The sequence below is a fragment of the Phascolarctos cinereus genome, unplaced genomic scaffold (genome assembly GCF_003287225.1).
Source record: "Phascolarctos cinereus isolate Bilbo 61053 unplaced genomic scaffold, phaCin_HiC Scaffold_5;HRSCAF=322, whole genome shotgun sequence".
NCBI classification, from domain to species: domain Eukaryota; kingdom Metazoa; phylum Chordata; class Mammalia; order Diprotodontia; family Phascolarctidae; genus Phascolarctos; species Phascolarctos cinereus.
Window position 1 is genome coordinate 132,667,223 of NW_027555958.1, and position 25,671 is coordinate 132,692,893.

Sequence of the window (25,671 nt, forward strand, 5' to 3'; positions counted from 1 at the left end):
CAATGGCATATATTTTTCTCTTGATAAATCTTTACATGAAATTGTTTCTTGATTATTTTTATTTTCTTGAACAATATTACAACCTTCTACCAGTATTGGTCTGAGAGATTTTTTTGGCGGGGTATTCTGTATAATAGTACCTGATGTTGACAAAAAAAAAATTTTTTTTTAAGTATACAGAGTGTTACAGGTTTCGGAATTTGTGGAAACAGATTTGGAGGATCCATATTTACAAATAAAATATTTTACATCTATTTTAAAAAGATGTAGTGGCCAGGACTGTCAGGCATCCCCCACGCAGAGCCGGAGACCAATGCCAGGTACAGTCATCATTCTCGGGCCCACTACTGCCTCCACATCAACTTTACATAGTTTGGGAAAGGCAGAAACTGCTCTGGCTCGTAACAGAAAGGTCTCTGGAAAGACCTCCTGAAGAGGCACCTTGACCCTGCCGCCCACGCAGGAAGGCGGGCGGGAGCCGCAGCGCCGGGGGGGCGGAGCTTGCGGCCGCCACGTGGATACGGAACGACCAGGCCGGCCTGCCAGCGGGCCCCATGGCTTCTGTTCAAGGTGGCGGCGGCGGGCCCCGGAATCTGCTCCAGTTCCTGCGGCTGGTGGGCCAGCTCAAGGTGAGCGTGCGAAGAAGCCGCGTCGGCTGGGGCCGCTGCGGGCCTGTGACGGCAGGCCCCGCGGCAGGGGGCCCTCCCGGGGCTGGCAGAGCCGAGACGGCGCACGCGTGCGCCAGCCCTGGGCCCGGCCCTCCTGCTGTGAGGCTGGTGGCAGAGCCCGCGAGACCTTGGAGCTGCCCGGGCGGGGCGGGGCGGGAGTAGGTGCTGTTCCCGTGGCACCTAGCAGCCCAGTCCCTTGTAGAAACTGGGACTTGAAAGGGGGTTCCTACTTTCCCCCAGGGCCTCATGTAGCCCTATAGGGCTGCAGTGCTGCAGCCCGGGCGGTAGAGGAAGGAAGAGAGAGAAGTCACAGGAAGTAATCTTCCCTGGTTGCTATGGTAGCAGTGGTTTAGAAATCCAGACTAATATAAGCTGGAAGGCAGCATCGCATTGTGGACAGAGTAGTTTAGTGGACTTGGGGTCATGAAAATTGGAAGATGCTGGTTTCAGATCCCATTTCATGTACTTAATTAAGTGAATTATTTAATTATACAATATAATAATACTAATTACTATAGAAATTATAAAGTTAGTCTTTATATATATATATATACACACACACATACACACACACACACATATATATATATATATAATTATAAAGTCTTAAGGGTCCACTATGTGACACAGTATCCTAGGTATTGCAGATGTCAATACAAAGAATGAAATTCCCTATATTCTAATGGGGAGACAACAAGTACATACAAAAAATGTACAACATAAAGATTATAATAAATATGTAAACATATGTATTTGTCATATTTATATACATATATAAACCTATTTATCTGAATGCTTATATATGCATATAGTGTATATATGTATTTATCAAATGTATATTTATATCCTATATAAATATGACATATTAGGATATATGTTATATATGTATATAATAATGCATTCACATATACAAAGTATTTAAATGCAAAGTAGTTTGGGACAGTACTGGCATTTGAGGAACCAGGAAAGGCATAGCTGTGTGACCCTGTGCTGTACAAATCACTTAACTGCTCTGTGCCTCAGTTTTCTCACCTGTAAAATGAGGGAGTTGAATTCAATGCATCTTAAGATCCCTTCCACCTCTGATCCTGGAATGTATGTTAATAGATGAGCTATGCAGAGTGAGAGGGTACTGGTTAGACAGTTGACCTGGGGAATCAGAAGGACTTGTTTTGAATTCCTGCCTCTGCTGACCCTTCTCCAGATGGGTAAGTCACTTGATCTTTGAGTGCCTTGAGTAACTTTGCCAAGACTAGTTGGGGCTTCTGGGGCTCCTGAAGCTGTGGCTTCTGCTTATGTTCCCACCTACCTTCTGCTCAGCAGCTCCCCTCCCCCCTTCCACCTTGTCCGACAGCTAGGTGTTCTTGCCACACAAGTTGTCATTCTGCATCTATGGAGGGAATTTTCACAGCAGGGAATTCTCTCATATTGCAGAAATCACATGTTCCTTATCCCCGTCTTGTGTCCCCCCTCCTCAAAAAAAAAAAGCATTTAGGGTTAGTTCTTTGCTAGGATATCCAGCAAAAGCAGGTAGATTCTTTTCCAGATAACCTTAGGTTTGATAGATAAAGTATTTATTTACTAAATGCTTACTGTGTGCCAGATACTGTGGTGTTTTGCACCAGGATTTCCGGTTTGGAGAGAAAAGATGATTCTCCTAGAAGCAGAGACTGGAAGGGATGGTCCTTAACACTAATTTCTGAAAGAGGAAGAGCTTTTAAAACATCAGCGCTAAGTTGATGTTAATATTGACCTTGTATAATGCATACAGTGAATAAATTCACGAGCCCAACGTTTGGATTATGATTGTTAACTCCATTTGGTATGTTTGTATTTTACTAACAAATAAAAGAATTAACAGTATCACTCCTTGCAAAATGGAAATAATATTTTTAATTGGGTCACCCATAGAATCATAGCTAGAGGGAACTTTATAACTTTATCTGGCTCAACTTCTCTGATCTTACAGAGGAATGTTAAGGCATGTGCCCTACATCACACAGATAATAAGTGAAGAGAAGGGATTCAAAGCCATATCTAGTGACTCCAGATCCATCATACTTTCTACTTTCCTGTCCCACAAGAACTTGGCGGAAGCCTTTTCTGCAGAAACTCTAACTTGAGCCATCTGACCTGGGTTCCTTTTGACACTCTGGCATTAGGCTCACCCTAATGTCATGTTGCCTTATCTCATTTATGTTTATAATGAGTCAATCAGTAAACATTATATACTTGCAGAAATTGTGGTAGGCAGTAGGAATACAAAGAAAAGGGGAAAAAAATCTTTGCCATCAAGGTCATTATGTTCTATCTGGATGTCAGGAAAAACCTCATACAGGAGGTGGTATTTGAATGGACCTTTGAAGGAAGCTAGAAATTCTAAGAGGCAGAGCAGAGGAGGGAGATACAATATCATAGGCAAGTAGTCAGTCTGTCTGGGCTGGAATAGAAAATTTATGGAAAAGAAACATGTAATAAGCTTGGAAAGGTCAGCTAGAGCCAGATTTGTTGTTCATTCATTTCAGTCATGTCTGACTCTTCATGACCCCATTCGGGGTTTTCTTGGCAGAGATACTGTAGTGGTTTGCCATTTCCTTTTCCAGCTCATTTTACAGATGAGGAAACTGAGGCAAACAAGGTTAAGTGAGTTTAAGTTGCTAGTAAATATTTGAGGTTGGATTTGAACTCAGGTCTTACTGACTCCGGGCCCAGTGTTCTAGCCACTATACTACCTAGCTACCCAGATTAGGGAATTGTTTAAATACCATATAGTAGATGGTGTGTTTGATCCCAGGAAGCCACTGGAGTTTATTAAGCAGAGAAGTGACATAGTCAGACCTGTGGTTTAGAAAAATGACTTTGGCAACCGTGTGGAAGAAGGTTTGGAGAGGAGAGAGACAAGGCAGGGATTCAGTTAGAAGGCTGTTGCAGTATTATGAATAGAAAGTAATGAGAGACTGAACTACGGTGGTGACCGTCTAAGTAGGGAAAAGTAGTTGAATATGAGAGATTCTTTGGAAGTAGAGTTAAGACTTGGTAACTAATTGAATATGGGGGGACAGTGAGGGACTAAGGGATAGTGAAGAGTGGCTGACGATTCTGAGGTTGCAAACCTTTCAGGTGGCTGGAAGGAAGACGTTATCCTAGACACAAATAGGAAAGTTTGGAAGGAGAGTGAGTGTTTTGAGAAAAGATAATTAATTCTTTTTTGGACTTGGTGAGTTTCAGATGCTTATAGGGCATCCTTTTGGAAATATCCAGAAGATAATTAGTGATACAGGATTGGAACTGGAAAGAGGGATCGGGGCTGGTGATAGATAGATAGACAGATGGACATATCTATAGATCTATCTATATGCCTGTTATGTATATCTATCTATCATCTGCATATATATCTATATATGGAACTATATGTACATTTATGCAGATGATTCAGACAATAGATATATCTATTTATGGATCTGTGTGTACATATAGAGCTATATCTATAGATCTACATATATGTGTGTGATAGTTATATCTATCACATATAGATCTATAGATCCAAATATAGATGTCTATCACAGATCTATCAGACACAGATCTGTGTGACATATCTATCACACATTCACACATATAAATCTATAGACAGATCTATACGTATACATAGATTTATCAATAGACATATCTATTGTCTGCGAATCACCTGCATTAAGATGATAATTGAACGCAAAGGAGCTGGTGAGATCATGGAGAGAGAATGGAGAAAGAAAGAATAGGCCCAGGACAGAGCCTTGGATTATAGCTACCTGTGTGACATTTGGGGAGTCATTTAAGTAAGAAAGGGAAAGGGACAAGCATTTATTAAGTGCTAACTATGTGCCAGGCAGTGATAACACAAAAATCATCTCCTTTGATCTTATTTAACCTGTTTAGGCCTCAGTTCTTCATCTCTAAAATGAGGGGTTTGAACTGGGTGGCCCGAAAGGTCCCTTCCAACTTTAAATATATAATCTTATGTTTATATCAAGCACTTTTATGCATTCTGTTAATTGTTTATCACACCATTACATAATTAATGATGAGTAATTGATTTTTTCATTTATTTACATATTTCTGTACTTACATTATTTTATTGACCAGAGAGTACCACGTACAGGCTGGGTCTACAGAAACGTGCAGAAGCCAGAAAGTGTATCTGATCATATGTACAGAATGGCTATCATGGCTTTTGTAACTGAAGATAAGCATCTTAATAAAGACAGGTGAGTAATTTGACCTCTCTAGAGGTTTTACCATACAATGCTGGGGATTGAATCATTTGATCAACAAATATTTAATAAGTATCTACAATGTGCTAGACACTAGAAGGCATTGGAGATACAAATGCAAGGAATGAAACAATGTCTGTTTTCATGGTACACCTTAGTTGAGGCCTTAATCCTATTCTTTCACTTGATTAAACTTGATTGTCTCAGAACAGGTAGGGCCAACTGCTGGGGTCATTGTGCCAACTTCTGGATCATTTGGTATCAGAGATATGGGAAGGGATGCCTGCCAAAAGCCAATGAACTGTGTTCACACTTGGGGAAGGCTAAAGTATTAGTTAGTGTCAGAAGCAGGGAGGTACAGTATTAACTTTTGGTGGGCCCCGAGTATATAAAACAAAATGGATGGTAAATCCAAACTCTTTTTGTGTATGTGTATGTGTTCCCACAAGAAATACTTGTAGACTCACTTCTGACATATACCAGCTAAGAGAATCTGGGCAAGTAACTTAACCTCTCATTGCCCAGGGCAACTCTATAACACTGTAGTTGCACAGCGGTTGTTAATCTGCCTTGGTAGAGGGAATTTCCTTTGGTGGAAGAGGCTAGAAGCAATAGTTAATTATGCTGCTATTGCGGCAGGCCTGTTGAGAGATAATTAAGGTCTGAACTGGACTAGTGATCATGTGAGAAGAGAGAAGTGAATGAATGAAAGAGATGTCACAGATAGAATGAACATGGCAACTGATTGGATATGGTGGGTGGAACAAAGAGGGAGAGGGAAGAGTCAAGAATAACTCAGGTTGTAAATATGGATGACTCAAAGGCTTGACTCTTTTGGCTATGAAAGGCTGTTTTCTTTCTGTGAAAGAAGAGATAGAGAACCATGGCTTGAAGGGATGGCCTGACCAATTGAAAGGGTTTTTTGTTGTTGCTGTTGTTGTTTTTTAAGAATGGAGGAGGTCTGGGCATATTTCTCAGCAATAAGGAAGAGAAGCTAAAGATGAGAGAGCAAGCATGACTGAATGAATGAAGGGGAAAATTCCCAGAGGAAAAGTGATAGGATAGGAGCAAGAATACAAAAGGGATTAGCCTTGGAAAGAAGGGCTTTGACTTTCTCAGAGACTAGAACAAAGGAACATAGAAGTAGGACACAGAGGATCAGAGGATTAGGTATTTAGATTTGGAAGTGACCCTAGAGTCATCTGGTCCAACATCCTCATTTTTTGCACATGAGAAAACCGAGGCACAGAAACATGAAGTGATTTGTCCCAGGTCACAAAGCTCGTACATGGCAACCAGGTCCTCTGCTATTCCTGTTCCTATATCCTGCGCTCTTTCCAATATGCCATTGATCTCTGTTTTCTCAGTAGAATAGGAGGTGAAGTCCTTTGCTGAGAGGGAGGGGAAATAAAAAACAGAGCGCAGGACAAGATTTTGTAGTAGTTAGTTCTCTAAAACTTATAGAACTTGGAATTAGACCTGGAAAAGAAGGTTGGAATCAGATTGTGGAAGAGGCTTAAGTGCAGAGTTAAAGAGTACTTTGTCCTCCAGAGAAGTCACTGAAGCTTTTTGGGGAGGAAGGGGAAAGGTTGTGTTGTGTGATATAGTCTGACGGGTATTAGAAGTATTATTTTAGCAGCTGCTTGAAGGATAGTTTTGAAGAAGAAGAAGAAGAAAATGAGGAGCTATATAGACGTCTGTGAATGTGTAAAATTTTTACCTACTAATTTAGGTTTTAAAAAGACATGCATAGAAGATTTGTAAATAAGGATGAATATATAGATGAATGGCACAGCCCTTAGGAATGGGGCCTGACATGCTAAAGCTCAGAATAAATTGAGGTTGGTGATGAATACAAGGGACACCAAAAATCGAGGTTGGTGATGAATACAAGGGACACCAAAAAGGGCTTTTTAGCTGTGTTGGGGCAAGAGGCAGATAATAAAATAGGGGTGCTTGGAATGAAGATTATAGGTGTTGGGAAGAAGGTGTAACATCTCAACTCTTTTGCTTCAATTTTCTCTTCCAAGAAAAATTATCTTTGGACTGACAAGGATAGAACAAAAATGGTTAACAGAATTAAAAACCAAAACCCTTAATGTATTCCAGGCAGTAGGCTCAGATAAACAGCCAACAGGGTACTGAAAAACTGGTAGTGATTTTTTGTAGAGAATGGAGGAGTTACTTTGAAGGAGAAGGAAAAAGAAAGGAGGAAAGGAAGGGAAAGAAGGGAAGGAAGAAAAGAAAGGAAATAAAGGAGGGAAAAAGGAAAGAAGTCTCTCTTGCTGTCTTTGTGGAAAAGATAAGAGAAATATAGGTTAGGAACTGGTGGAATGACTGGATCCAAAGGATAGTCAGTTATCAATGAATCAGTGGGCAGGCTACAGCAATTTATTATGAATACGTGTAAAGTTCTATGGTTGGGCTTTAAGTAAGGCAGTGTGGTATAGTGAATAGAGCACTGAACTTGGAGTCAGGAGTATCTGGGTTTGAATTGTACTATAGACACTTACTAGTTGTATGCTCTTGGCCAAATTACTTAACCTCTCTGGGCCTTATTTTCTTTATCTATAAAATGGGGGTAGAGTTAGGTTAATGCACAGTATGGATTGGGATTGGTGTTGGGGCTAGAGAGCAGTTCGTGTGTGGGAAAATAGATGAGAGGAGAGTTTAATGGACTGTTAGCTCAAAAAGAGTCCATCATGCAAGATGGCAGCCATAAAAGGTAATGTGATCTTGTTGTTGTTTAGTTATTTTCAGTCATGTCTGACTTTCAAAGATACTGGAGTGGTTTGCTCATTTGCTCATTTTACAGATGAGGAACCGAGGCAAATAGGGGTTAAATGACTTTCCCAGGGTCACACAGCTAATAAGTGTCAGAGGCTATATTTGAATTCAGGAAGATGAGTTTTCCTGACTTCAGGCTTGGTACTCTAGCCAAAGCACTGTCTAGCTACCCCAGTGTGAGCTTAGATTGCTTCAATAGAGGCATAATATCAAGTCAAAGGATGTGAATGTCCTTTTGTGCTGTGCCTGGTCAAACCACATCTAGAGCACAATGTTCCAACCTGTGAGCCATAGATCCTTAGGGTTGTGAGTATTCATGAATTCCGTGACTCCTTCCTCATTTTGATTTTTATTTATCTCCATCAAAATATACATTGTGATTCAATGTAATAAACAAAAATATCTTTTTAGAATGAATAAAGGTCTTACACATATATGTGTGTGCATATATGCGGATGTATATTGCTATTTTTCAAATGTATGTAAATGCTCTCAAGATTAATAAAATACAGATTCATTTAAAAGTTTTATTGAATTCATGGTAGCTTTTTATCATTATGCATTTTCTTTATCAAGAGTTATTGGTACTATCGGTGTGAGGTTTTTTTTCCCCCTTCATTGAAAAGATATCATCATACTTAAAACGGTTGGGAACAAGTGATCTAGATGATTGCTTAGTGATAGATACTACATTTTATGGAAGACTTTGACAAGGTGGAATACATTGAAAGGAGAGTGAATAAGATGATAAAAAGATCAGAGACCATGACATATAAGAAGCAATTAAAGGAACTTGCCTAAAAAAGAGAAGACTTGAAGGGGCAGATGATAGCTGTCTTCAGGCATTGGAAGGGCTGTCTAGCAGAGAGATTTAGGTTTATTCTGCTTGGACACAGAGGGTAAAGCTGTTTAAAAGTGGAATAGACTGCCCCAGGGATGGGTTTTCCATCACTGGAGCTCTTTCACATGGGGAGGTTGGATAACCACTTATCAGGGATTTTATAGGGGGTATTCCTCTTCAAATATGGACTAGACTTGAGGTCTCTTTCACCTTTGATAGTCTGTGATTCAGGGTTATAGAGGAGAGAGTGAAAGTAGGGATATCAGTTAGGAGGTTATTTTAATAGTATAGTCCTGGTTGGTAGCAGTGGGAATAAAAAAAGCTAACTGGTTCATGTGGGACCAAACCAGGTCATACGTGAAATATTAATCATACTGTTTCATATCATTGGATAAATGATGTATATCTAAAACCCCTTTTATTAATGTTATCAAATGGTTCACATGATGTATTGAACTATAATGAGAAATTATGATTCAGAACTGGCTTAGACTGGACAAATTTAATACTTTAGTTCATTTTGTATTAAAATACTCTGAGAATAGAAGAGAAAAAGCAACATACAAAAGGTCAGTTCCTAGTGCATATAATTCTGTATAATCATTTCACATTTCTGGTCAGATGTGTGCGGCTTGCTCTGGTTCATGATATGGCAGAGTGCATCGTTGGTGACATAGCCCCTTCAGATAACATTCCTAAAGAAGAAAAACACAGGCGAGAAAAGGTCAGTATATGGTCACATATAAGTCTGGGAAAAACTGGAAGCTTAATGAGTTGAGGATCCAATAGTGGAAATTTTGTGGAAGAAAGTATAAATCCCAAGTGTTACTAAACTATGATTATAATTACCATTTAGCACATTTAATTTTGTTATTTGAACTCTTCACCTTATAGAAGAAAAAATATATAGTTCAATAAGCATTTATTAAGTGCTTACTCTGTACCAAGAACTGTGCTGGGCGCTTGGGATACAAAGAGAAAAATGAAATCATCCTTGCCCTCAAGGAGCTTATATATGCATTTAAAAATAGTTATTTGTGTGTGACAAACAATGAATGTAAAATTAATTTGGATTTCAGGGCAGCTAAAATTTCAGTGTTACTTCCCTAATCTTAATCCCAATTAAGAAGATTTTGAAAATTAGGACATCTTATAGTCAGACATATACATAAGAGTTAAAATAAGTATCAGAAGCATTAACCAACTTTACCCTTCAAAAGATCTAAGTTTGCATTTGTTCAATTTTGTTAATATGTTCAGAATTGTTCTTGAGTTGTTGTTGTTTTTTGGTGTGTATGTTTTGACTCCCCAACTAGATTAAGTTCCTTGAGTATGGAGACTTCTAGTTATATTTGTATCAACCAGCCATCTTTACTTGCCCCACCTGTCTGTTTGGCATCCAAAGCCCTTCATGACCTGGCACCCTACTATCTTTCTAGTCTTCTTATACCTTACACTCCCCACCTACCCTCCCACACCAGTTGGGCTCCTCCTTGCTGTTCTTTGAATAAGACAGTCCAGTTCTTATTTCCAGGCATTTTCACAGGCTGTCCCCCAGGTCTGGAATTCTCTCCTTCATCCCACCTCCTGGCTTCTGTAGCTTCCTGTCAAGCCTCAGCTAAAATCTCACCTCATGTGAGAAGCTTTTCCCAATTCCCCTTAATGCTAGTTTCGCTCTGTGACCATCTCCAGTTTATCCCTAGGTAGCTTGTTTGTACATAGCTGCATTAGATTGTGAGCTGCTTGAGAGGAGAGGCTGTTTTTTGTTTTTTTTCTGCCTTTCTTTGTATTTCTAGCAGTTAGTACAGGGTCTGCGTAGTAGGTGGTTCATAAATGTTTATTGACTTAATGATTGCCCCAATCCCCTAGATATACTTTATCTAGTACAGTGATTAATGTGTAGTGGCTACTTAGTAAGTACTTGCTGATTAGTTAAGAATTATAACTTTTAGTGTAGAGCTAGAGTTATTTACCTAATCTATAAAAAAGACACTTAATACAAGGTGTAAATATTGTCTTGCATCAGCATCCCTCTGGGAAGCATTTATAGTGCAGAGAGCACTGGACTAGGAATCAAAAGATAGCAGTTTTGGCCACGTCCTATATGGAAACTTGGGCAACTCCAATTTACTTTTCTAGGCCTCAGTTTTTCTTATCTGTAAAATGGGCTGGTTGACCTAGATGACCTCCCAGGTCCGTTTCAGTTCTATCATTTTGTGAGAATGTGATCCTCTCTGTTACTTGGCATTTATACGTGCATAGAATAAGAGCTAGAATAAGAACAGGCTCTTCAAGTTATGGTTTACTCTTTCAGGAAGCTATGAAGCGGTTAACCCAGCTGCTATCAGAAGATGTCAAGAAGGAAATCTACGATCTCTGGGAAGTAGGTATAAATGGTGATTAGATTGTGATGGATAGATTGATAGAATTTCATTGATCGAATTAGATTTCGTTGTTACTGAATGTATTGGTCTGTCTCTTCACTGTTTTTTGACTGGCGATATAGTGAGTTAGGGTACACCATCTTGTGTAATTCTAGCTGAAGCTTGTTTTATGACTAGAGGCAATGACCAGCTTAGGAGTGTTTGACTTACATTTGTCTCTGACATAAACTGCTCCTTTAGCTGGGCAAAGCCCACTGGTAACATTCCCTTTTTCCCACTCAGTAGTGCTGTTTGGCGTTTCATCTCTTCCCCGCCGCCCTTGGTGTACCCTGTTCTGGTATTGGTCCCTGCCACCTCAACCTTGGGCTGGCTCCTCATCTTTTCTTAGCAGGTGCCTTGTTGGTGGTAATAATACTATGGTAGGCAGTATGTTATAGTCAGTAGAGCACTGGGCCTCTAGTCAGGTAGGCCTGAGTTCAAATCTTAGCTCAGATCAGCTGTGTGACCTTGGACGAAGTCATTATTCCTGTTTGCATTTCAGTTTCCTTATCTGTAAAATGAAAAGATTGGATTCACTGGCCTCTAAGCTGTTTTCTAGCCCCAAATCTCTGATCTTGTAATGTGGGCTGAAAGATATCTTATTTTCAACAGGGGCTCTATTCTTATGAAGTAACATTGATGCCTTGCCATCTCTCATGGTTCCTGTGTTAATGACCTTTAAAGCCAACCTGTATTTCCTGTAGCTGTAGGCCTAAGTGACATTACTTGTTGGTACTTCCCCTGTGGCCTGTGTAAAATTAAGTCAACAGTTGATATTTAGTTTGACATGGGTCTTTTAATCCTGTTTCCTGATCATGGGGGCAAGGAGGACAGTGCAAACTCCTCTGTAATTTTGCCACAGGCTTGTCCTGTTTCATATTACTGAAAGAAATAGGAATCCTTGAACTTTTATTTTTTTTTCTGTGCCTTTGAAGCAAAGAATCTTGGATTTAATATATGGGTAGTGTCTGGGGTGATCTTTACACTTGAAGTTTTGGGGAGAGAAATTGATTTTTAGTTGATCACTCCATTTTCTCATGTGTGACATATTTATGCATGTACAGAATTACTCCTGATGGGCCATTTTAAATTAAAAAGGTAAAATGGAGGAGAAGAAGCTAGTGATTATTGATAAAATCAGGGGGGAAACAGCGTATAACCAGAAAGAAAAGCAAAATGAAATAGATTCAGAGGGATTTCTGATTGTTTAAATGAATTTGAACTGATTAAATAAAACACCTAGAGCCAAAAGAGAATTTGTTGAAAAGCAAAATGTGATCATTTGCAAAGAATAGTGATTTAAGTACCAGTGACATGAAATATAATTGATTTCATATTTTAAAAAAGATTTTTTTGGCCTTTTTTGGGGGCAATTGTGGTCACATTTCAAACAGGAGCATTTGTAAGAGCAAGGAAGGTAATAGCAATCGCGCAGCTATTCAGTGATACCTGATCTTACACTGCCAAGAAGACATGATGCATTGATTACCTGAATACAGCAGGGACAGAATTACAGGCTAGAATTTTGCCATAGATAGGCTATAATAGCTGACATTTATATAGTGCTTTACTATGTGCCAGGCACTGTGCTAAACACTTTACAGATATTATCTCGTTTGATCCTTATAACAGTCCTGCAAGGTAGGTGTTTTATTATTAGCCCCACTTTACTGGAATGAAACTGAAGCAAACAGAGGTTAAATGACTGGCCCAGGATCACCCACCTGGTGAGTTTCTGAAGTCAGATTTGAACTCAGGTCTTTCTAACTCCAGGCCCAGTGCTCTGTGCACTATGGTGTTACCTATTGGTCTCATTAGAAGCAAGAATCTGTATGCCATTAAAAGGGCATATGTGTTATGCTAAATATTTCTTTGTTATAAAAAGTGGACACACTAGTGAATGTTGGGTTCCTTAAGCAGTCCTTGCATCCAGCATCATATCACCACCAAGTTCCTGGGAATGAGAGGAGGAAAAGGTATAGCAAAGACAATCATTAAGTCCATATTGTGTTTTAGAACCCTCTGATAGTAAGTAGAAGAGCTAAAAAAAATTTATATCAGATACAGTTCTTGTCCTCAGGAAGTGGGGGGAGGGGTAGAGAAGAGACACAAACAGATAACTGAGGTACAAAGCAATATGTGGTGAGGTCAAGAGTCTTAATGTGTTTAATGTGTAGAAATTGTATGAAGTAGTCATGACTCTGGATTCTCTTGACTGCTGTGTGATTGAATCAGGCACAGGAAAAAAAACAAGGACTTGCTTTAAATTGAGAGCCTTCTATAACTGAGACCAATGTGGCATGCCCAGAAATGAAAAAAAAATCACAAGAAAAAAGAAACTTGACATTAAGTAAAGAGGGAAGTGAAGAGATGAGAGGCGTGAAAATGAAATGTCAAGTTGAAGTAAAAAGGATAAAGACCTAAGCTATTTAGGTGGATTAAAGAACAATGAGCATAAAAGGAAGACAGGATAATTAAATAGGAAGAATCTGACATGAAAGTAAAGGTGAGTAAATGAGAATCCACAAAGTACTGAAATCAAAGGAGCCATGAATGTGTCCTTATTTTATGCAGTCTAAAAACTCAGCCCTGAAATTCCTTAGTGAAGCCCTTCTAACTCAGCTTTGTGTTGGTGGGAAAGGTGGTTGGATGTCAAGGCTGGGCACTTTCAGCTCTGCCTCTTTCACTTTGGGTGTGAGAATCCACACTAACCAGAAGGATCCGTGGGAACACACTTACAGGTGGTTTTAATTGTCCCCCTGCTTAGGAGTATGAGAACCAGTCCAGTGTGGAAGCCAAGTTTGTGAAACAGCTGGACCAGTATGAAATGATTCTCCAGGCATTCGAATATGAGGACCTGGAGAACAAACCTGGCAGGCTTCAGGAATTCTATGACTCAACTGCAGGTGTGTGACCTGATTTTCTGAAAGAGCAGTGTTCAGTTTTTGCTGACTGCCAGAGCCAAGGGAGGGGAGATTGAGTTGTTGATCCTTTTGAAAAAGATCCTTGCTCCTTAAAAACAAAACAAGACTGATAATCTATGTACTACCACATTGATGTTTCAATTCAACAAATACTTTATTCCCTGCATATTCCATACAGTACACCTCAGTGGCTGCCAGACTGTGTACAAAGCTTAGATAAGTCTCAGTCTCTTTACAGTCTACTATGGGGATATGACACTGATATAAATGATTCTAACACGAGGCGCAATAAGTTGTTCTCTTGTTTTCAGTCGCATCTGACTCTTCATGACCCTTTGTGGGGTTTTCTGGGCAAAGACAGTGAAGTGGTTTGCTATTTCCTTCTCCAGCTCATTTTCCAGTTGAGGAAACTGAGGCAAACAGGGTTAAATGACTTGCCCAGGGCCACACAGCTGGTGTCTAAGACAAGATTTGAACTCAGGAAGATGAGTCTTCCAAATTCCAGGCCTGGGACTCTATCCACTAAGCCACTTAGCTGCCCCAATAATAAGTACAAAAGAGATATGATAAGCAAAAATGTTATGTATGTTAGAGAGAGGAATAAGATTTAGAGAGGGGGTGGGGAAGTTGTAGAGGCAGTCAGGAATGCTTCATGTGGTAGAACTTGGGCCCTAAGGGCCAGTATTCACCCAAGTCTTGCTAAGTAGCAGTAAGGAGAAGTCAGAGTGTAGCCAGTTGGGTAGATACCAGGATGGAAGGCCTCTAGGGAAAGCACTTTTTATAGCCACTTTTCAGGCAGTATTCTGTTGTACATGCTAAATTCCAACCAATTCTTGGTTAGGTTAGGCCTTGAGGAGGTGAGGAAGGGGAAGAGCAGTACATTTTGGAGAAATCAGATTGCCATAAAAAGAGGATTTTGTAATAGGGTGTACTGCGGGGTTTGAGCAAGGAGGCAAGGGGGGAGGCCCTTGACCCGGTTACTGGAGGCTGTCAGTCTCAGGGTAACAACATAGGATGCTATCAGAGTCCCAATCTTTAAGCTTAGAAGGATTAACCACAACAGTCTTTTCCACACTCAGCTCCTCTTACTTTTAGCAGAGAGAGTTCCAACAGATTTCCAGATTGTTGATTTCCTACATCTCTGTAATATTGTGCTTTTATGCCAAGTTTGTGATTGTTTCCTAGACCTCTTACTCTCCAAGTGACTTGTGGCATATATACATGAGCAATATATACACACAGAGCAATTGTATGTTTCCCTTCATGGATCTTCACCCAAAGGCGCAAAAGAGTAGGGCCATTTCTTCCAAGATGGAGGGCAAGAGGAGGGAATGGATAATGAGGCTGAAAAAATGTTGAAAAAGGAAGGAAGTCGAGGGAACCTTTTTTTATCCTTTCAGTAATACAGGAGGCTAAGTTTGCTGATATAATTATGTGAGGTGGAGTCACAGTTGATTCCATAGCTAGTGATGAGAATGTTTGGGACAGTCATTGGGGAATGTGATCTGAATCGATTTAACTGGAGTTAAAATAAAGGAATCCTGAGCAGTGGTGAAGACCCCACTGAAGTTAAAAAGGTTGATTTTGTTACTTGGTCCGGTGATGCTTATCGAAAATAACCAGGTCTTAGAAGCAAAGGTGGTGGCTAGTGAATCATTAAAATGGCATTCCATGTAATCCAAGTCTGGGTTTAGAGCTTAGTGAAGCCAGAAATTTTACATTTGAGTCACCTGAGAGGAGGGAGGGGGCTGGTGGTGGTGGAGGAGGAGGAGGAGGGAGGAGGAGGAGGAGGAGAGGAGGAGCAGGAGGAGGAGCAGGAGGAGGAGCAGAAGAATAGGGCCAAGAAGTCTCTGAGAATGAAGAAAACAGGGGAGGCAGCACAGGATAGTGGATAGAGAGCACGTCTCAGGGTCAGAAAAACCTGCTGGGTTCAAGGCTGAGCTCTGACATGGCCTGGCTGTATGATCTTGGGTAAATCAATTCTCTTTAGTGACACAGGCAGCTCTCTAAGACTGTAAGTTGTAAAACAGGTTACAATTTGCTTTGGTTGAGAAAGTTTCCTTGTGGGGAGTTCCCTGATCCAGATGAAACCAGAAACAGCAGGTCCAGTACAAAACAAGGAACAGAAATAAGAGTGAAGAGCAGACATGTTGTGAGAAAGAAAGGAATAGATGTGAGTAGAGAGTAGAATTTCAAAATGCAGGATCTCAAAGGTGGATTTTTTTTTCTGTGAGATGGAGAGGTTGAAAGTCTAACCATTCCATTCTAGGCAGTAATTAAAATAATTAAAGTATACATTAGTAGATGAGATCTTTGGAGTAGAAGAGATAATCTCCATAGGGGCAGGATGTGGATTATGGCCCAGCAAAGGAATGGAAGATGGAAGAGTTGGGCAGATTGGAGGAAAACCAGGAAGAAGCAGTGTCCCAGAAATCCAGAGAGGATTCTCCAGGAAAACTAGGTGGTCAATAGTGTAAATGCTATAGAGTTCAAGAAAGATGATTGAGAAACCGTCTTTGAAGTTATTTATAACTTTAGAGAACACAGTATCAGTCAAATGGCTAAGGCTGTAAACCTAATGACTTAGCGGATGAAGCAGGAAATTAGGATATTTGAAGAGACATCATTGCATGCATTGACATCACCAAGTGTTAGAGTAGGTGTTCGGGTAGAATCAAAAGCTGTGAGTCAAGTGCTAAGCTCCTTGGGAAAAGAGGGAAAGGGGATCAAGTGAAAATAGCACCTCGGGTCTGGATAGGGCAATAGCAATGGTGGAGTACTCGTCACAGGAGGATAGGTTGCTGTGTGAGGGTGGCAGAAGGGAAAGATAACTTCTCCCTTTGATTTGTTTTAAATCTCTCCGATGTTTCCCTGTACCTGCAGGTTACAGATCCCTTTAAAGAGGGAAAGGAAATGTGAGTGTTTATTTTAGTAATTAAGTGTCCTCTTCCAAAGGGAACCTGGAGAGAATGGAACCCAGGTAGAAAGAAAGCTGTTGATACGGAAATAAGGGTGAGGATAATAAGGGGAAACATATGTAACAACGAAGCCCATATGATAAGAAGTCAAGTGTTTATAACTGGAGACCATTTTGTCTTGTTAATTAGCTTTTTAAAAGACATTTTTATTAATATTGCTTGACATCCCCATCTGTTTTCCTCATTAATTTGCTTTATCTTCTTGACTGCAAGCTTCTTGAATGCAAGGACTGTAGCTTATATTTCTTTTTATCTCTCGCAGTGCCTTGCATGGTGTTATGTACATAGTAAGTACTCAGTAAATATTTGATCGGATTAGCCACTAGTGACATAGCTAAGGTAATGACCATCCTAAAGTGAAGAACTGACCATGTTACTCACCTACTCCCTAAACTCCAATGGCTCCCTAGTATCTCCAGAATCAAATATAAAATCCTGTTGTTGTTTTCTAACCTAGCCCCTACCTGCCTTTCTAGTTTCTTACACTTACTCCTCTCCACATACTCTACAGTCTACCAATGCTGCCTCCCTGCTGTTCCTTACACAAGCTACTTCCTCATCTCCCTACTCTGCATGTGCGCTGGCTGTCATCCATGCCTTCCTTGCCCTTCCTTTTTGCCTCTGCTAAAATCCTAGCTTGTGCAAGAAGCCTTTCCCTACCACCCTAATGCTAGTTAGTGCCTTCCCTTTGAGATTACCTCCAGTTTACCCTAGATGTTTCCTATATGACATAATTATTTGCATGTTGTCTTTCCCATTAGACTTTGAAGTCCTTGAGGGCAGGCACAATTTTTGCCTTTCTTTGTATCCCCAGCACTAACACAGTGCCTGGCACATAGCGAGGACTTCATAAAATGCCTGTTGACTGACACGATCCAAGGGAGCTGTTTATTTTTTTAATTACCTGTAAATTCAGTAAGAACGTCATCCCTGATGGAGCAAAGAAATAGTTATCCCTCCTTTTGAAGTACTGTGTATGTTGATGGGTCAGTTGATGACCTGTAAAGCAGCAGCAATAGCAGCAAAGATATACAGATGCTGACTTAGAGAAAGTGATGACAGTGGTGGTAGGCCATGTAGGAAGCAGGATGATGGCTAGTAAGGATACCATAGCTTTGATGCCTCTTTGCTGGATTCCTGCTGAATCAAAGGGAGAATATAAATAGTGGGAGTTTGGCCCTCTTTCAGTACCTAGAATTGTACCCCTGTAAATCCAGATATGTTTCTGGTTCAGGTTCCAGAATATGGCCGCCACCAACTCCTTAGCTCAGCCTTAAGAAAATGGATTACCAGCTTTTCAGTAGAAGAGAGACACTGTGGTTAATTTCCCCTCTCTTTTTCCTTTACAGGAAAATTCAGCCATCCTGAAATAGTCCAGCTTGTTTCTGAACTTACAGCAGAAAGAAATGCTAAAATTGCTACAGGAACCAGTGAACCTCACCCTTGAGGTGGTTTTTTTTTTAAAGCTTCTGTAACCATGTAATAAATATTTTATTTTATGATTAAGTCTCATGGCATGGTGTGTTTGCCACTATAGCAGTGTTATTTCCCCAGGTGTGAGTCTGTTTATTTTCATTTTCCACGGGCTCCAGTGAGGAATGAAAGCTCTGTCTGGATATAAAGTGTGTTCCAGGGACCAGGACTGTAGGATCCTAGAGACCAAATGCTATATATGTGGTGGCTGGAGCTATCTTTATGATAAACAGCAAAAAGTCAAAATTCATAATTTCTGCTAGAAGCTATACAATATGTTTTCTTCTGAATTTGGAGCATATATCCCTCCAGGCCAAACTCATTAAAAGGCAGAAAGATATGTCACTGTGTTCTGATGCTGGGGGAGAGTTTAATTGTTATTGTCTTTAAGGCACAGATCCTTCAGCAGAGCACTGGCTAACAATGAGTGACCAAGAAGAAGAGGAAATTACATTGATAATATTCTGTTTCTTTTCAGATGAACCATTTCCTTTTTATTGAAACACCTGTTGCTTTAAATCAAAATTTGAATTATTATCTGGACTCTGATTTGTGCCAATGATCATGAAGTTGTAGAGCCTTTAAAAGGTTGCTTTTCGGGGCAGCTAGATGGCACAGTGGATAGAGCACCGGCCCTGGATTCAGGAGGACCTGAGTTCAAATCTGGCCTTAGACATGTAACACATACTAGCTGTGTGACCTTGGGCAAGTCACTTAACCCCATTGCCCTAGCCAAAAGAAAAAAAAAAACAAAAAAAAGGTTGCTTTTCTATCATTATGTTAAATTCAGAGCCAAGCAGGGAAGATAAAATTTTTTAAATGCCTCTATGAATTCTTTTCAGTTCCTCTTTTCCCGATTCAGACCTTTTGATTTTGTTATTAACTTTCATCAGATAAGCAGAAGAGTGGAACTGAATATTGACATGATTATTGGGCATCTTATAGAGAAAACTGGCTCCCTTCAATCTTTTCAACTTCTCTACCAAAAGTGGCCCAATTTAAGCTCTTTCTCAAGGAGGTTGGCCTGAGTGGGGTAAATAATGCCTCTGCTTGCCCTTTAAAAGCCTTGGCTAGTGATGAAGGTAAGTTTGCTTCTGAAGAACAAATCAAAAGTATTGCTTGAAACAGTGATGTTTATTTTTTGTCCTTGAAATTCAGATGTTGGGTTCTATTTAAAGATGGCCAATTAGCTAAGGTAAGAAAATGATATAGAACTTGCAAAGTGATACAGAGGCTGCTGAAAACAAGGTATCTTCTTTTTAGTATTGTATAGCTATGGTTGTTCTCCATCAACAATCAGAAAGAATGAAGTTGATTATTATTGGGGATACTGTTTAATGAGAAAACAGAACTCCATCTTTCCCTTGTCACTGACTTTTTTTCCTAGTTGGCTACATGCACATAATTTTCCTTTGATAAAGTCAATATAACCAGGTCTGTCTGTCACCTTGGAGCCTAGTTTGTGGTACTGGCCATTTCTTTCCTTCTGCTGAGATCTTGTGAAACTGTGTGTAGTGTTATGGATTAACAAAGTACATTCTAATGGAAAATGATATAGTGGATAGAAAACTAGACTTGGAGTCAGAGTTCAAATCCTGACACTAGCAGTGTGCACGGGTAAATCTTTTAACCTCTGTCCTGCTGTTTACTCATCTGTAAAATGAAGGGGTTGGACTCAGTAGATTCTAGGGGCCCTTCCAGCTCTAAAGCTCCAGGCCTACAAAAGTCCCAGGCATTTGTGTTTTTCCCTACCTCTTGTTAATTGTTCTGCAGTCTTGGTTAAGATCACTTAATTCGATTCCTTAAAGCTTGCCCTAAACCTTTTTTCTTTGAGATTGTGGCTATAAATAAATTAGGATAGCCATATAAAATATTTGATAAAACAATGAAGCTTAGCAGCAATAGATAAAATTTCTTGGCTAAAAGGAAATAATAATAGCTAACATTTGTGTAGTTTAAAGCTTGTAAAGCATTTTACATATCCATTTTATCCCCACAACAACCCTATAATCTAGAATTACAGAATACTGGTGTGGAAAAGGACCTTGGAGACCACCTGATCAACTCCCAACCCTTTAGAAAAGAAACCTGAAGTCAGAAAAGTGAAATTCCTTGTCCAAGGTCACATAGGCAGGATACACCTTAGAACTGAGGCCCAATTACTCTTAGACTGGTGTGCTATCAACCCCACCGTGATGCCTTCCCCAAACACAAAATGCTACCTAATTTTCTTGAAAAAGGCCTTTTTTTTTTAGTAAGTTTTTATAAACACCCATGAGTACCGTAGGGTTTACTTGGAATACAAACAATTTCCTTTGGGTTGCATCCAATATGAAATAAGTAGCTTTCTTATTGATATTCCCCATATGTTCATATTCTGTAGGCTACTATGACTCTGGAAACATTAACATAATTCTGAAAGCCTGTGCCATTGAAAATCTTCATGCTGGTATAAAACCTCCATATTTTGCCCACCTCTCTGTCTGGTAATGAAAACACATGGTAAAATGAGTTGTAGAGCTAGGAAATGTTTTGGGAAAAGAATTTCCCAAATCATTTACTGGTGCAGCCCAAATACCACTTTCTACATAAAGCCTTTCCCAATCCTATCTCCACCCACAATTACTAGTCCCTTCCCTTCCTACCAATTCTGCATATATTTATAAGTATACATGCCTTCTCCTCCAATAGAATGTAAGCTCCATGAAAATATGGATTCCTGTATTTTTTGTCTTTGTATTTCCAGTAGTTAGGACAGTTCCTGGCACACAGTAGACTGTTAATAAATGCTGGCTGGTTGATTTGACTTCTCCTAGCCTTAGTTTCTAATCTGTAACTTGATAATATCTGCATCAAGAAGAACTGCTTTTGAATACAATTCTGCCACTTACACCCCTGTGGACCACATTGGGCAAATCACTTGATCTTTCTGGGCCTGTTTTCTTATATATAAAATGAAATGGTAAAAGTAACCTCAGGTCCCTTCCAGCCCTAAATTTGTGGTCAGTTCTATGGCCAAGGTTGTATGAAGGTTAATTGTAGAATGCTATTTAGATGTGAATTCTTATGATATTCACACGCAGGATCATAAATTTAAAACTGAGACCAACCTCTTCTAAAAGCAGTCTAATCCTCTTATTTTATAGATGACGAAGCGAGGACCAGACAGATTAAGAAACTTCTCCAAAGTTATAAAGGCAGTCAATGACAGAACTGGTATTTGAACCCAGGCCCTCTGACTTCAGATCCAGTGCTCTTTGCTTTATTTCACCCTTATACCTTTCGTTGTAGGTCATGTTTAAAGTTTTCTGTGCTAGATTTAGCTATCGATGTATTGGACATTTTTATCACACTGAGTTTTGCATATATCACTTGATTCTCACATTTTACAACTCTTGAGACTCATTTTGTTCATTTGAAAAATGGGGATATATATGTGCTACCTTCAAAGAATACTTGTACAAGTATTCTCTAAAGGTGGCACAACACGGTTGTGAGGAAAAGTATTTCATAAACTTTAAAGTACTGTGTGAATGTGAATTGTAAATTGGTAGTATCATGATTTGAACTTAAGATCAGTAGGAAATCTGACAGCAAATAATTTTACCATTTATAAATCTTAGGTATTAAGTTAAAAAAAAAACAGACCAGTCATTGAAAATTGTGATTGACATTTTAATTAGAATTTAGAAATTTTACTTGAACACTTAGTTTGGCAGAAATGATTTTACACAAAACTCCAATCACATGACCTCCACCACCACTTTTCTCTCACCATTATCATCCTAAGACACCAATTCCTGAATGAAGGTATTTATGTGACTTAGTTTGCCATATTTATTTACCTTAGTGCAATTGAACTTGAAAAGTTCTAGTCAACAGAAAATTTTGAAATACAAAGAATAAAGGAAAAAAAAAGCATCCTGGGCCACAAACACTCTTTCGATTTTAACTGTTGTGAACGGTGCAGTATTTCATAATTCCTCTAATAAAGTGTGCAGGTCATTACACTTCATATGCTTCTGGACCAGATTTATAGGGAGATACACAATTCAGTGTGGATACCAGTTGCTTTGCTGGCATAACTCAGCAAAACTCATAATTTTGATGGGGCATATGCTAGAAAATATAATTGAAACATAACTTTATGACTAATATTTTCCATTGCAAGAGTTGTCTTTAAAAATTGGTAGGTATCTGCTTCTGCAGTGTTTAAGGTTTACTCATCTGAAGCTATTTAAGACGGTATCACTTTATGCACAAAGTATTAAATTGTAATTTTGATTTTTAGTAAAAGTGAAGTTTGTGGCCAGATGTACTTTAGCTTTTCATATTTTCAAAAGGATAACTTAATTTTCTGTATAACATTCTAACAAGTAAGCACAAGAAAAAGGCATTTTATGTATATGTGTTTCCAAAAAACCTGTGTTCAGGTGTAGGGAGTGAAGAATCTCAACAGTTGACATGCAGAAGAGGTTCAGAAAAGGAGGCAGGCCTTTAGAGACCAGGCAGTAAGGACATGAAACCTACAATCTGACAAGCAACTGGTCTGATTTTTTAAAAGCTAAATTGTTATCAAAATGTAAATACAACTTGGCGAGCTAAAAGGTTAGCTGAAGAACCATATGCTGCTTAGTATAGCAAAGCCTCACTAATTGGAGGGAGGGATCCAGTGAAAAGTCTGAATTAGGGGGTGTTTAGGAAACAATGGTCCTTTATTACTGAAATAAATAATGGGACTCGGAATAACTGCTAACCATGTAGCTGAGGAAAGATCCTATTTTAATGAATAGTGGATTTTAATTAGTAGCATCCATAGATTGTAAATTCCTCAGCAGTTAGTATAGTGACTTGCACAGCTAAGGTGCTTAATTAATGTTGAATGAATTGGGAATATTTAACGTGCTAGAGCCCTTACAAATAATTCATTCCCCTAAATAGATTAAGTACTCCTGGAATCTTGGGGATAAATACTGTAAACAAAAACCTGGCCCTGCTCTGGTTGAATTAGAGTAAAATTAATGACATTTTACTGATTTGATATGAAAACATGAACTTTCCTATACTTTCACGAAAAGCACTAAAAGTTAAGAAGCTTGGAGTTATGAACTGATAGGCTGAAAGGAACTAAAATGGAAAATGTGCATGTTCCTTTTGGCAGTATCCTCGAGTATATAATACACTCCCAACTGGTTTAGGACTGTGCCCCTAAATCCTTACAGCAAAGTACCAGTCACACAGATGTATGTACCCCAAACAGCCTGATTATTACATGTTAACAATCACTGGTCTTATTTTTGTAGATTATATACCTATTTCTAATTGGCAGTGAATGAAAAAAAAATTCACCAATTAGTAAACTTTTAATCTTTTATATAGTTTTTCTAAGCTAGAAAATTTTAAATATTCTACAGTCTTAAATTAAGGTGGTGGATTAATTAGTGAAAAGCATATAACTTCCATTAGAGGGGAACAAAAGGAAAGTATAGTAACAATAGTTAGAAGGCATTTAATTTACTCTAGGGAAATCTGATGTTGATATATTAATTTCATACTATTGGCATCAAGGGGTCATAGAACTATATTTCCTCAAGGAAAATAGCCTATTTTTGAAGTGAAACAGCTGCCCTTTAACATGAATAAGCAGATTATAGATTTCAGAACTGCAGATTCTATAAAAGCAGGTCAGGGTGGTTAAAAACCATAGCACAATGACATATGTCTTTTATCATGCCCAGGAATAGAAGTAGAAATAAACTTGGAAATGAGATTTCCAAGATAACTGTATACTTGGAAAAAAGTTTATCAAAAAAGCCTTATACTTTCAAAATCATTTTGCTAATCCCTTAAACAACCAGTTTACATGTAAGCAACAGTTTACATATGTGCCAGGGCTGGGAGGACATAAGTAGCTGGGTGGACATTTGGTATACTTCACATAGCTGAAAATAGGTATGTAAGCAGCAATTCCACTGTTTACTGGACTGTGTCCAGAGAGGGGGAAAAAAAAAGTTGTACAATGGGGTTTTAAGGACACACACAGCAACAGACACACAGGCACATGCTGAGATGGCCAAACAAAAAGGAAAGCAAAGCAAACCAACAGGACAAAAAGGTTAGCACTTGGAATGGCAGAAAGAAAGGCGCTATGCCCAGTTGCATGTCTGCTAATTAGAGATATTTAGAACATTCTGAGCATCATATTCAGGGCATGTTTCCTGCATCCACAATGACTAAATGGTTCATTTTTAAGTACAAATATGGATGGAATTTTTTTCAAAAGTACAATACTATAGAGAGGCTTTTTGGCCTTCACATCTGGTTATGAGAAAGTGATAGAATCTGTAGCATGGACAGAGTGGCAGCTTCAGGCTGTACCATGGTCCCCCTGGGCCTCTTCAGCACCGAAGCTCCCCTTCTTTCTCAGGTAACCGAGGGGCTGATGCTGCACTCTGTGCGCTTGCATGGGCTGTGGAACTGAGCACTTCTTCAAAATTCCCTCCGCTGGAGGTGCCTCCTACTTTCGTCTGAAAAAAAGAAAAAGACAGGATAGGGAAACCAAGGTAGACAGCAGTTCCTGTTTTCAACATGCTTCTTTCCAAACACTGGACCTAGCAAAAAGTCCCCTTTAACAGAATGTGTATTTTAGGGGGTAGGTTTCCCAGCTTCATTTTACTGTAAATATTGAGTCCCAGGCTTTAATAGTGAAAAGGGAAGGGGATGAGGTAAGGGACCAAGATGGGGGAGAGGTAACAGCAGAAAGGACCTTCTGTCTCCTACCCTCTTGGGTTCTATTTCCCAGGCTTTTCTCCAAAAATACCACATTTATAACCTTTTCGGTTTCCAATTTAAATGAACTTCATATTTTCTCCCTCCCCCACCATTCTGCAACTTTATAAATCGAAATGGCTAGAATTCAAGTCATATTCAGGTGTTAACTGGAAGGCCCAGGCTCCTTAGCATGGAAAAGTCAACTGCAGGCTATGGACCTGTGTCCCACTCAAAAAGGTATTTCAGGTCTGTTGTTTGTAGGCTAGAGTTAAAATACTGGGTTTTCCTACACACAGCCTTCTGGGTGGCTTTTCAAACCCATCTATTTGTTTTGTCTGTTTGCATATTTATGAGGGCCACATAAAATATACCACCCTTTCCCAACCCCAAGGCAGAAAGCAAGAAGCCTTTGACTTTTTTTCAGGTTATCAGTTAAGAGCAGTGGGGTTTTGGGGGTTGGGAAATAAAGAAATATGAAGATGCAGTAAAAGAGTCGAGTGTTGTGTTAAGAGCTTTTTGACTTGAGGTTCTCTATGAATCTTAAGGATCCTTGTGT

The 25,671-nt window shown here is 39.4% G+C and overlaps 2 protein-coding genes across 7 annotated transcripts in view; one reads left to right on the plus strand and one right to left on the minus strand.

Annotated features, from left to right (window-relative positions):
- The first annotated feature begins 481 nt into the window (after window positions 1-481).
- HDDC2 (HD domain containing 2) lies at window positions 482-22,354 on the plus strand. Of its 3 annotated transcripts, XM_078155166.1 has the most exons (7): window positions 483-629; window positions 4,791-4,912; window positions 9,168-9,270; window positions 10,861-10,929; window positions 13,737-13,875; window positions 17,134-17,158; window positions 18,221-18,373. In XM_078155166.1, coding segments are annotated over exons 1-7 (534 nt in total). In that variant the 5' UTR covers window positions 483-554; the 3' UTR covers window positions 18,222-18,373. The 3 variants fall into 3 exon arrangements, with proteins under 3 accessions (XP_078011291.1, XP_078011292.1, XP_020842639.1); XM_078155165.1 differs by lacking the exons at window positions 17,134-17,158; window positions 18,221-18,373 and adding an exon at window positions 21,491-22,354 and having other exon boundaries at window positions 482-629; XM_020986980.2 differs by lacking the exon at window positions 17,134-17,158.
- The window catches only part of TPD52L1 (TPD52 like 1), a 157,049-nt gene continuing 153,376 nt past the window's right edge, over window positions 21,999-25,671 (minus strand). For all 4 annotated transcript variants that reach the window (XM_020986977.2, XM_020986978.2, XM_078155163.1 and 1 more), the window contains one exon: window positions 21,999-24,871. In XM_020986977.2, coding sequence (XP_020842636.1) covers window positions 24,743-24,871 — 129 coding nt within the window. In that variant the 3' untranslated portion in view covers window positions 21,999-24,742. The remainder of the gene's footprint in view (window positions 24,872-25,671) is intronic.